Source organism: Cnephaeus nilssonii (genome assembly GCF_951640355.1).
Source record: "Cnephaeus nilssonii genome assembly, chromosome: 13".
NCBI lineage: Eukaryota > Metazoa > Chordata > Mammalia > Chiroptera > Vespertilionidae > Cnephaeus > Cnephaeus nilssonii.
The window spans coordinates 14,850,117-14,862,781 of NC_137084.1; the positions used below are offsets into that span (position 1 = coordinate 14,850,117).

General features: G+C 39.1%; 1 protein-coding gene across 3 annotated transcripts in view; it reads left to right on the forward strand.

The window, feature by feature from the left end:
* The window catches only part of ALKBH3 (alkB homolog 3, alpha-ketoglutarate dependent dioxygenase), a 33,437-nt gene that overhangs the window by 7,394 nt on the left and 13,378 nt on the right, over positions 1–12,665 (forward strand). For all 3 annotated transcript variants that reach the window (XM_079788286.1, XM_079788288.1, XM_079788287.1), the window contains exons 7-8: positions 1,528–1,616; positions 7,569–7,778. In XM_079788286.1, coding sequence (XP_079644412.1) covers positions 1,528–1,616; positions 7,569–7,778 — 299 coding nt within the window. The remainder of the gene's footprint in view (positions 1–1,527; positions 1,617–7,568; positions 7,779–12,665) is intronic.

Sequence of the window (12,665 nt, forward strand, 5' to 3'; positions counted from 1 at the left end):
ACATGGCAGGAGAACGGGGTGGGCGGGCGTTCAAGGAACCAGAGCAGTTTGGGTTGGCCGAACTGTGGCTGACACGCTTATCTCCCTTTGCGTTTGTTCACTGCCTTTATTACATCACATGGTGCCAGTGTCCCTCTTTCTTCATAGAAACTTCCGGGGCTTTCTATTTTTTTCTGATTCTACTCGGCATACATTTTTTCACAATCCTTCTTACGGCTTTTTAGTCTCTTTCTTGTTTCACTGGAAGAGTCTCATCTCCTGTAGCTTCAGCTGTACTCTCCTGAGCTTGTCAAGATTACCTGCCTTGGAGCTGCTCTGTGGTCAGCCATAAGCTACTAGAGCACCTGTAGTACCAGAGGCGGCCACTGAGGGGCATCTGTGCTCTTATACAATTCCTTTCTGGCAAATCAAGTGAATTTAAATTTTCTGTAAAGAAAAAGTCGAAGTATACTGGCTTCATTTGACTCAAACATCAGAATAACTCAGCTCTCTCTCCTCACTCCCAAGAGTTTCTATAGCAGGGCTTTTGGTGACAGACTTGCCTTTGGTTACAGACTGTGTTCTTCAAAGTAATTGTTAATTTTAAGCAAAATACAGTAATTTCCTAGTCCTTAGTTTTCAGATCTGTGAAATGGAGCCAATAATAATAATACCTACCTTATAAGGTTGTTGTGATAATTAGATGATGCATGGCAAGTACTTACCAGAATGGCAGGTACATAGTAAGTCTTCAATGAATGTTGGCTGCTTTTATTATTATTGTTCTTATTGTTGTAGTAGTTGATACCAATTGCAGGGGAAAATAGATCTATGAATAACTCCCTTTCTAAATAAATTGGACATAAAAAACTTCTAAAATCAGCTGCATGCTGTGGTTGATCAGAGTATGCTTTTCTTTGTTCAGATTCAAAGGGGTTTATACAGTGGTGGCACATAAGTAAATGGTCTGTCTTGTTTCTTTTTAAAAAATATATTTTTTTATTGATATGAGAGAGAGAGGGAGAAAGAGAGAAACATCGATGTGAGAAAGAAACAGCAATTGGTTGCCTCCTCTAGGCACCCATCCGGGGACCAAACCTACAACCTGGGCTTGTGCCCTGACTGGAAATTGAACCGGTGACCTTTTTGGTGCACAGGACAATGCTCAACCAACTGAGCCATACCAGCCAGGGCCTGTCCTGTTTTTTTGTATGGATGTTGGTGCCACAAATTCCTACCTACAAGGCTTCAGACTCTGGGTCCTGCTTTTTCGATCCTCCTTGTCTCTTGTTGACTCCTCCATTCTTATTTGTGTCTGACACAACTAAGTCACACATTCTCACCTCATGGTTTGCTCAGGCTGTTTCTGCCAACACCTCTTCTCGTCTTGAAATTGCATGTTCCCTATGAAGGTGGAGCCTGGGTCAGCGCCCATCCTTGCTCTGCCTTTGTATTTCTCATAGCTTTTTGCACATTGTGGTTAGCACTCAGTAGGTACACCTTAAATAGCATTAAGCCATTTCAAAGGCCCTCTATTTTCTTTCTCAGATGTAACTTACCAGCAACCAAGACTCACAGCATGGTATGGAGAACTTCCTTACACTTACTCCAGAATCACTATGGAACCAAATCCTCACGTATGTTGGAACATTGCTGTTGTATTTCTATACATAACTGTAAAGTACTAGAAAAGAACAATTAAACACCTTTCAGAGCTGCATGATGGTTCCTAGTTCAAACACCCTCTGGGTTCAAACACTGAGTCTGTGTGCACCGTCATTGGTGAGAAAATCTGGAACTGAAGTAAAGTGGAATCAGACTCCCGGATTTCAGGAAAATGAACCACTTCTTCTCCTAGTCTCCTCCTTCCCCAAGCCTTTCTGGCTGCAGCCCTCTGTGCATACCCGGGACACGTTTACTGTGAGCCCAGAGTCCTTATGGCTGGCCAACGAGGTCAGAACGTCTCTTCATTTTTCAGGCTGTGTTGTCATTTGTGGAAAACATTGGTGTTTTTCTTGTTGACTTTGGATTTCTTCTTAGACCTCAACTTATTGCTTTGGCTTGTTTCTAAAAATTTCCATGACAGACAAAAAGAGATGCTAGTATATAAATTAAGCTTGTCCAGAGGATGGAGTTGAGATCCAAGAAATAGCTCCTTGTTTAGTCTTTGGAATCTTGCCTTTGGCAGATAATGTTATGCTTTATGGAAAGAGACTTTGAAGAAAATGGAGTTTGCTTACGGCATTGGGATAAACAGAAATGTGACATGACACACTTCAGAGCTTCTCATAATTTATAATTATAAACTATCCCTGTGCTAAAATGTTCGTGGGTAAAACATTGGTGTGGGGTACGTGGCTTTTTTACGTAAGGAGAGAGCTCTGCGCTTTGTTTCTGGGCTGCATTTGGAGTGTGATCCAGGGAGGTATTGAGACCTTATATCTGAGGTTGGTTTGGAAACAAGAGAATGGAACTAGGCCAACCCAACATAGACTGCTGCATGTTTCTGTCCGAATTAATTTACCTTTTGTCAGCAGTCACAGCAGAGAAGCTGAAGATTAAGCAGGCTGTGGGGAAGAAGCTCCTCATTTATTCTAGTTAATCGTTTAGAACAGGATTCCTCAACCTTAGCATTACTGCTTTGAGGCTGGTTAATTCTTCGTTGTTGGGGCTGTGCTGGGCATTGTAGGATGTTTAGCAGTTAATCTGACTTCTGCTCACTGAATGCCAGAAGCACTCTCACCAAGTCGTGACAACCAAAAATGACTCCAGACTTTACCAAACATCTGCTGAGGGGCAAAACTGCCCCTGGTTGAGAACCACTGCTTTAGAATAAATGTAAGGCACATAAGATCTGCTGAGTAGAGTAGTCTTTTATGCTTGGAGGACATTTTGACAACTCTTAAAGGGTATTTCTTTTAATGACAATCCTTTTATTATAATGTAAGTAATAAGTACCGTATTTTCCGTTGTATAAGATGACTTTTTAACCCAGGAAAATCTTCTCAAAAGTCGAGGGTCGTCTTATACGCCGGGTGTCATCTTATAGGGCGGGTATATCCCAAACTCTATATTTTAACTGGAAAAGTTGAGGGTCGTCTTATACGCCCAGTCGTCTTATATGCCGGAAAATACGGTATGTATTATTGAAAATTTAGAAACTGCAGATAAACCTGAAGAATACCAAAATTTTGGGTAATTCTTCCACCTGATGTTTTGGTTCCAGTCTCTTTATTTCATTTTGGGCAAATATATGAAAAGAATAAATTAAATTATGTATACTGCACTTCTTTTTTATAATTTAAATTTTGTTTTTTAGTTACAGTTTACATTCAGTATTATTTATTTTGTATTAGTTTCAGCTATACAGCATTGTGGTTAGACAATCATATACTTTTCAAGGTTATACCCCAATATTTCAAGTACCCACCTGGCACCATATATAGTTATTACAGTACTGTTGACTATATACCCTAAGTTGTACCTTGCATCCCTGGGACTGTTTTGTGACTACAATTTATAGTTCTTAATCCCTTCACCTTTTTCACTCAGTCCTCCAACCCCTGTCCCTCTGGCAACCATCCATCAGTCTTTCCCCTGTATCTGTGAGTCTGTTTCTGTTTTTATTGTTTAGTTTGTTCTTTAGATTCCACATGTAAGTGGAATCATATGGTATTTGTCTTTTTCTGACTGACTTATTTCACTCAGCATAATACCCTCTAGGTCCATTCATTCTATTGCAAATGGTAAGATTTTATTCTTTTTTTTTAAATTGATTTTAGAGAGAGAAACATCGATTTGTTGTTCCACTCATTTATGCATTCATTGTTGCTTTTTTAAAAAAAATGCTTTTATTGATTTCAGAGAGAGGAAGGGGGAGAGAGAAGCATAGATGTGCGAGATAAACATCCATTGGTTGCTTCCTGTACACACCCCTACTGGGAATCAAACCCAAAACCTAGTTGTGTGTCCTGACCGGGAATTAAACCCATAACCTTTTTTTAATTAAGGTATTACATATGTGTCCTTATCAAACCCATAACCTTTTGGAGTATGAGACAGTGCTCCAATCAACAGAACCACCAGACCAGGGCATTTCTCATATTTTTTAAGGGGTATTCACTAATGTGTATATGTGTGTGTATTGGGGATACTTGTTTGATTTTAAAATAATTATCTCAAGCTTAATATCGTGTAACATAGGAGCAGATTCAATCATAGGTTATTAAACTTCTTTTAGTCTTTGCTCAAACTAAATCTCATATGGACCCGATATATGGAAGTAGCTGAGTGCCTTAGCTGCCTGGAGTCCCACCACTTGCCCTCTCCTTTCCCCTGTGGTAATCCCAGAGGCACCTCTGAGGTACCTAGGACTGTACAAAACACTGTTTGAAATCCACTGAATGCGTCCTTTCACTTCTGCGATTCATATTTTCTCAGACTCTTTTCCTCAAATGTCTTTTAAGGATAGCATGGCTTCACTGCACAGTGAGATGACGCTGAATTTTAATTTAGACATTCAGCTCTGAGGGCTCTGTATATAGAGTATTGGGTGGAGAGTCTAAATTAATCCTCTAGTTCATTATACCCCTTTTTCTCCCTTTCTCCTTACTTCACCACCAAAAATAACCAAGAAAAAATACATAGCCACTTAGAAACATAATGCAAACCTGGTGTTATTACAGTGCTCAGTCCTGAAGCAAGTCAGGGAAGTGCTAATTGGTTTCTCAGTCACATGGCAGAAAAGCTATCTTCCTCCGTTACATTCTGGTTTTTCTTGTTGAGTGTAATTCTAGCATCTGATCTTTATCTCCATGAAGTTAAGCTTAAAGCTATAAAATAAATAGGAAATACAGCTTGCTAACATTGTTATGGAATTTCACTTGAAAATTATTCTCTTGAATATAGGGTAATTTAATAAGATTTCTGTTTTGTTACATTCTGGTTTTTCTTGTTGAGTGTAATTCTAGCATCTGATCTTTATCTCCATGAAGTTAAGCTTAAAGCTATAAAATAAATAGGAAATACAGCTTGCTAACATTGTTATGGAATTTCACTTGAAAATTATTCTCTTGAATATAGGGTAATTTAATAAGATTTCTGTTTTATTGATCTAAGTTTTATTCTTATCACTGTTTATCTTTTAAAATCCTCTGTTAGAATGTAATGCTAACATTCATAATAAGGAATCCCAGCTTTTGCCATGGTTTCCCTATCACAGCAAAGCTGAATGATTCCCCCATATGCTTCCATGGCAGTTTTACCTGACAGTAGCCATGGGATATACTTAATAATAATAATAATAATAATAATAACAACAACAACAATAATATAATTACATTATTATTATGCTTTCCTTTGCTGAACATTCATTCCTTCACTACCAAACCTAGAACATGGACTTTGAAGGGTTTCTGTAACGTTATCAGTTCTTAGAGTACAATCTATAGACCCTGGAGGAGGGCCACGAAATCCTTTTTGGAAATCCACAAGGTCAAACTATTTTTATAGTAATACTAAGACTGGGTGACATTTTTACTATGTTGAATTTGCACTGATGGTGAGTAAAAAAAAGTAATGGTGGATGTAACTTAGTTTGAACCAGGCATTGTCATCAAACTGTACTAATAATCATTGTATTCACATTTGTGCACTTCCAGTTTAATAAAAAAAAAAATGCTGGTTTCCTTTAAGAACGCCCCTGGATGAAGCAGTAAACATTAGTGTTATGAAATCTCAATCTTTTTAATAGTTTGAGGAAATGGGAAGTATGTGCAAAGCATCCTGATACAGGCCCAGTATGATGGTTATCAAGAAAAAACGTGTGTGGTTGTGTAAGCCGTAAGCTGAACTGGCTACTTTTTTATGGACCATTTTTTCTTTGAAATATCAACTAGCAGACCAACTATAGTTATTCACACTTGAGTATTTGGCAGACATATTTTAAAAAATGAATGAAGTGAGTGTCACTTCAAGGAAAACAACAGGATTTATTACTAATGATAAAGGTTGCGTTTTCAAGCAAAAATTAGCATTTTGGAAAAACTCATAACCGCCACCTTGAGCCTGACCTCTTCTCATTACTTTGCCTTTTCTGATGAGATCCATGGTAATGTTAATGGATGTGATTTTTTTGTATTTTATAATAAAATGTGTCAACAGTTAGAAGATCTGTATAACTCAGTGAACCAATATTTCCTAGATGTTACAGAAGTATACAGGATTAAAAATCCATTCAAAATGCATCATGGACCAATAATTTAAATATAACAGTATGAAAAGTTTATTCATACAGTTTCAAATTCCACATTGCAACTAACCTTTAGAAATCAGGGCTTGTTGAATTTTGGTGTGATATCAAAGAATATCTGTAATTATTTGAAAAGGCTATAAAAGACTATTTTCTAACCACATATCTGTGTGAAGGCAATTTTCTTCACATACTTCAGCAAAAACAACATACTGTAACAGATTGAATGCAGAAGCAGATCTGACAGTCAGCTGGCTTCAGTTAAGCCAGACATTAAAGAGACTTGCAAAGCTGTGCTGCTCTTCTCACCCATTGTTTGTATTAGAAAATATAGTTATTTTTCATAAAATGTTATTTTGTTAACATGTAATGAGTTTGCTATTTTTTAAATAAATTAACCAATAGCTTAAATTTTTTTCAGCTATAATTTTTAACAGGGCAAATCTCATTGCCGTAACTCATATAAACAGAAGGTCTATGGGGTCCTCAGTAGGTTTTGATAGTGCAACCACTGTCCTAAAAGAAGCTCTGTAAAGCGTTGTTGTTTTCTTGGAGGAAAGACATAGAATTTTAACAAGAATCAATACAAGCTATGCTGCTTATAGCTCCAAAGTACAACTTAAGGTCAGGGGTCATAGCTTCCTGTAGTGTAGATTGTGGTTTCTAAAGTATAAACTACATAATGAACTTGGTGCTCAGAAGGCAGGGCTGTGGGTCTGTTTAAATCTTCTCCAGTTCACAGACCATACACTTATCCAGGCTATGTCATAATTTCATCCTGTAGAAAGGAGTATTTTCCCCCATTAGGTTGAGTTTGTAGGAAACAAGCCACTCGGGAAATATTAATTTTTTTTAAAGCAGTTCTGCCATTCACAATAAAATAGAAATAGGATGGACAGAGGGCCACCCAGCAAGAAAGTTGTTTGCTTCTCACACTTTAGTCTGTGTTTGCTATCTACCTGGCAGCCCATCAACTATGGTGCAAACCAGACTCACTGCTCCACTTCCCACCTTATTGGTAATCAAGGTGACTGCCTTGAATGGACAATTCTTTCTGAGGGTCATGTATTTAACATGGAAGGGATGAGATGGGTGGATAGGCCTGGTCCTCGTAGAGTTGTTATACTAAATTTAGTACCTTAATAAAATTGCAGAGGTTAACTTGCTTCAAAATAGAAATAACGGATGGGAATTAAACTACTCTTCCTGCCTTCTGTCTATTGCATTCCAAGTGGTTTGCTTATTCCATGCTCCTGGGTATAAAATGTGACTGAATTTGCATTTTCTTTCTGTGTTTCCATGTGGCTCTCTGCTCCTTTCCTTGGCCTGGTGACTGCAGTGGCACCCTGTGCTGCGCACACTTAAGAACCAAATTGAGGAGAACACGGGCCACACCTTCAACTCCTTGCTCTGCAACCTGTACCGCAATGAGAAGGACAGTGTGGACTGGCACAGCGATGATGAACCCTCGCTGGGGAGGTGCCCGGTCATTGCTTCTCTCAGTTTTGGTGCCACACGCACTTTTGAGATGAGAAAGAAGCCCCCGCCAGTGAGTACTCTTTTTTGTTTTTTTAACTTTTATGTTCTTCCTGCCTCCAGTTATTCTGTGAAAAAAGGAGTGCTCCTATTTTCAGATTTAGAGGATAGAAGTGTGTGACTTGTTGATGAAACATTTTGAACTGATTGCTTACTCCATGGTTAACTTTTGACTTCCAAAGTGCCCATTCACTCATTCACTTTTCTACCAGACACTGCCTGCCATGTGCCAGGTGCTGGTCAGGTCCCTTTAGTTGTCTGCCAATAGCAAGGGAATCTGCACTGTAACTGTGGTAGCTGATTTGATAAAAATACAGGTCTCATAAGTAAGAACATTTGTCCTTGGTGCTCCTGGAGACAGGGTAGACAGATATTCCTAATTACGTGCATAATTACAATGATGGTAACTGCTATAAAGGAGGACTTATAAAGAGATGGTATGGAGAACTTCCTTACACTTAATGTAATCATAAATTATTGTTTCGCCCAAGCTAGAGGGGGCGAGAAGGGAAAGGAAGGAGGCTCCAGGAAAGATGCTCCTAAAGAAGCCTGATTTGAAGTAAGTGTTCTTCATGGCACTGTTGCCTCTTCCCTGTGAGGGAGCATCACATGCATCAGCATTGCCTCCTTAGCTTTCTCCTGGAATACTGATGCACCTGCCATTCCTTCAGAGAGGAAGTTCAAGCCAGATATCGGAAGTGGTGGTCTGTCCAAGTTCAGATAGAGAAGCAGTGACTAAACTGACTATACAGTAATTTCATTTTTCCATCCCAGCTCTTGTATTATATAACATTGAGTGATGCAAGGTTGTTAATTTTTTTTTTTTTAAGTATAGAAGCTTAGGACTAAGGTAGATAGAAAGACAGTAGAAACTCTAAGAAAAAAACAAATCTCTACCAAATTATCTTATTTCCAGAGTTTGTGTCTTTTTCTAACCAAGGTTCCCAATCATTCCTTTTACAACATTGAGCCAGACCCAGGCAGTGTGGAAGGATCCAGACCTCATAGTTACTGTTAGTAGGTGCTGTGTCTGTCCTTCGTCAGACATCTTCTCTGAGAATGCAGTTAATGGACTGGACTATTTCCTGACATGGGTTTGGGTTTCCAAGCACAGTATTTTGAAGCATAAGGTGTTATTTTACATTTATGCCATTAAGTACCTTTTGTATGTAAAATTCCCATTGATTTAGGTTTCCTTTACTTTGTTTACACAGAAACTTTGATCAATGTAAGCAGGGGATTGTCAGTTGCCAGTGAGTTAGTTATTGAGTGATCCTGCTCCCTGAGCACTTTGAGTACTCTTCACACTCTCATTGGAAGTCGGCCTTCTCTTGTACCAGGGAATAGCATTTGAGAAGCAGACTGCCCGGCCTTTGCTGTATTCCTTTTAGGTCTGCTTATGCGTTTCTACAGAGGCTTCCACTCAGATAAATCCCAAGTTCACACATGTGAAGAATTAAGTTCATCCTGCCCTGTTACATGAGTGGCAGAGGAACACCATGTCTCATTTGTTAATTCAGACCCTCTTCTTAAGCCAGTCATATGGAACACCAGCTATGTGCTGAGTGTGGTCCTGGGCGCAGGGCTGTAGCCACGAAAAAGATGAAGTGATCTTCCCCCTTGGAGCTCATGATCCAGCACATACTAGTGCTGTGCCTTCCCCCGGGTCATCCTTCCCTTCTTCCGATTGGCAAAAAGCTGTAACATGTCTAACATAATCTTTACTGTAATCCTAGTGTCTGGTTCTTCACAGTTATTTTCTTTGTTGCCAAGTATTTACATATTCAGTTACTGTTTCTTTACACACGTACATTTACCATCATCCCCTTTTAAAAACATTTTTGGCCTCGTTATAGATTAAAGTTTAAGAGTTCCCAAAGCATTATTTCTGGATAATTAGTTTTACTGTATAAGCTGTCTCCAGCTACTATTAAGCATTAATAATGTTCTTGTGCCCAGAATATCCCCATTCCTTTTCGCCTCCAGGAAGCTGAAGGTCTTCATTTACTGATATAAAACATTCATGGTGTTCAAGAGCTGTTTCTTGGTAACATACTTCAGTTATGTTATAGTTTAATGCGTGGGTGGAGAATATAACTGTCACATAGCACTGTTTCTCAGGGCAACTGCTTGGAACAAAACCTCTGTTAAAGAGAGGGACTGCTCATACTGAAGCCCTATCTCAAGGCATCTTGGAGTCTGTTTTGATGAACATGAGGGAAAGTATAGGCCATGAAACACCAACAATGTGGTAAAGTCCCTTTAATTGTCTGCCAGTAGCAAGGGAAGCTGCACTGTAACTATGGTAGCTGATTTGATAAAAATACAGATCTAATAAGTAAGAAAATTTCTCTGAGCTCTTGAAACAATGTTGGCAAAGGAAACAGATTTGGGAAGAAATGTAAGTGTGTCAGTACCTCAGGTTACTGACTCTAATAAGTTTGGCTTCCTACATAGTCTTGGCTATGATTGAACTTGATGCAATTGTATGTTCCTTCAATTCTGGCTTTTGTTTAAGATGGGGAAGTTAAATGTTAATATATTTAAATTATGATCATGCATAAGTGAATACCGTTTAAAAATGAATCCCTCCCCCAACCTATAGGTTCCATTCTTGGGTAAAGAGGACCCAAGTTTAAACTTTTCCAAAAAGTCCTGCAAGTTTCTTTAACAGATAAAAATCGGGGGCTCTGCAAATCTAGCAGAACTAGAAGTGCAGAAGCCTTTCTTTAGTTGGTAGCCTACAGGGCATCTAGAGCACATCGTCTTCATCCTATTACAATGATCGCTTTCTCCGAAACTGGTTTGGCTCAGTGGATAGAGCATCGGCCTGCGGACTGAAGGGTCCCGGGTTCGATTCCGGTCAAGGGCATGTACCTTGGTTGCGGGCACATCCCCAGTGGGAAGTGTGCAGGAGGCAGCTGATCGATGTTTCTCTCTCATCGATGTTTCTAACTCTCTATCCTTCTCCCTTACTCTCTGTAAAAAATCAATAAAATATATTTAAAAATATATAATGATCACTTTCTGAAGGATGGAAAGGAAATGGTTATTGCAAGTCTTTGTCTACTTTCTTTCCACACTCTGGTGATAGCTATGAGAACATGACTCATACAACCCCAGGTAAAACTTAAATTTGAAAGCATAAATTGGGTGAGTCCGCTGTGTGGAATTTGTAGGAGTCTGACTTTCTGTAGCTCTTAGGCACCTGTCTTGGTATGGCACTATAGGTTATAATTTTCCTGCCTGTCACCAAGTCATTCAGAGTGTGCTAGAGGCTGTCAGAGGGAATCTCTTTCAAAATCCAGTTCATTTTTAACCTATCAGAAGGGAAGCTAATAGCTGTTTGACTTGAGTCAGTTTCTCATCTGAAACTGACATAGAATAATCATGAGATTTCCTGCACTTCATTCAAATATGCAGTTTTAAGACAGAGAGGCATCTGTTTAAATTATGGAGTACTTTCAAAGAGAAATAGTCTTTCTTTCTTTCTTTTTTACATTCACACTCCTCCACCCCTGCAGCAGCTGTTGGTTTTGGTCTGGCACCTTAAGCAGATCTCTGTAGCTGCTGATCTTCTGAAAGCTGTTCCAGTTCCTCACGTTGTAGTCCTAACAGTCTCTCCCTGTGCTGAGATGGTAAGGAGATCTTTGTTTCCTAAGCATCAGTGCTCCTCTGATTCATGCAGTTGGCTCAGTCAGTTTCATGCTTGCATCATCCCTGGGATTACACATTTCTCTCCTTCAAGATGCCCATCCTTTTTCACTGCCCTGCCCATTCACTGTGATTGTAGAGTAGGTTATTGTTTCCTTTAATGATAATAAGGTGCTTAGGGCATAGTAAACTAGCCGGATCTTGCTCTTCCATTCACCCCATCCCTTTTGTTAATTCAGTTAAAGACTGAGTGAATAGCACACTTCTATCTATCTACTGGCCAATGTCAGGATATACTGTCTTAAGACAAAATAAACCTCAGTAGACATTTTTTAGAAACCAAGAACATTTTTTATTCTACCAAGCTGAGTTTGTTAAAGCTTTTTTGCACTCCTTGTCCCAAATGCAGTTGTACTTTTCAAACTGCATCATGTCCCTGTTGTAAAGATTAGTCTGGTTCTTTGCCCAGCTAGCTTTAATTCTATACTGAAAAACAAGCTGGACGGAGAACTACAAAAGCCATTTGGCAGGCTGCTATTTCTCCGTCAGTTACCATGGAAACGGTGATGGCTGAGTTGGGGGTTGTTATTAGGTAATAACAGGAAGTTTGTGATACACTGGAGATTTAGATGCCAAAAGCATTTTTTTTTTTATAGCAAATTACTCATGGGTAAGTTCTGTCCTTCATCAGCTGGATCCTGAAAAGGTGAGGGGCTTCTTATCTGCTACAAGGTGATTGAGTTGAGGCACATTAGATGTTTCTCTTACCACTCCTCCCTCTAGCACCTTCTGAGAGATGTGAACCCTATTTGTGTCACCAGGAGAGATGGTTGTAAAACCACTTGTAATGGCAGAGGCTCTGAGAGTGCCCAATGAACTGGAGTTCCCAGTGCCTCCCTTGCTAAGAGCAGAGTATAAAAAGGTCAGTTTAATCATAAATACTGACATTTTTTCTAGGACTTTAGAAGAAATGATGATGTTGGAATCCAAAATAATATACTGACTAGCTTCAATTTGAAAACTGGATAAACCGTGTGTAGTATTTCATAGAGTAGTAACAACCCCCCCTCCCCCCGCTCAGCTAGCACCCCCCATGCTGTTCCAGTTATCCATACTTATTAGGCTATTCCCTTCTTACAGCATCTGTCCTGAGAAATTACAAGAAATACTTGAAAGAAATCCTTGATTACCATCGTCTTTTTAATACATACCCTAATGAAATTTAGAAAATCAAGTTTTGTTTCCT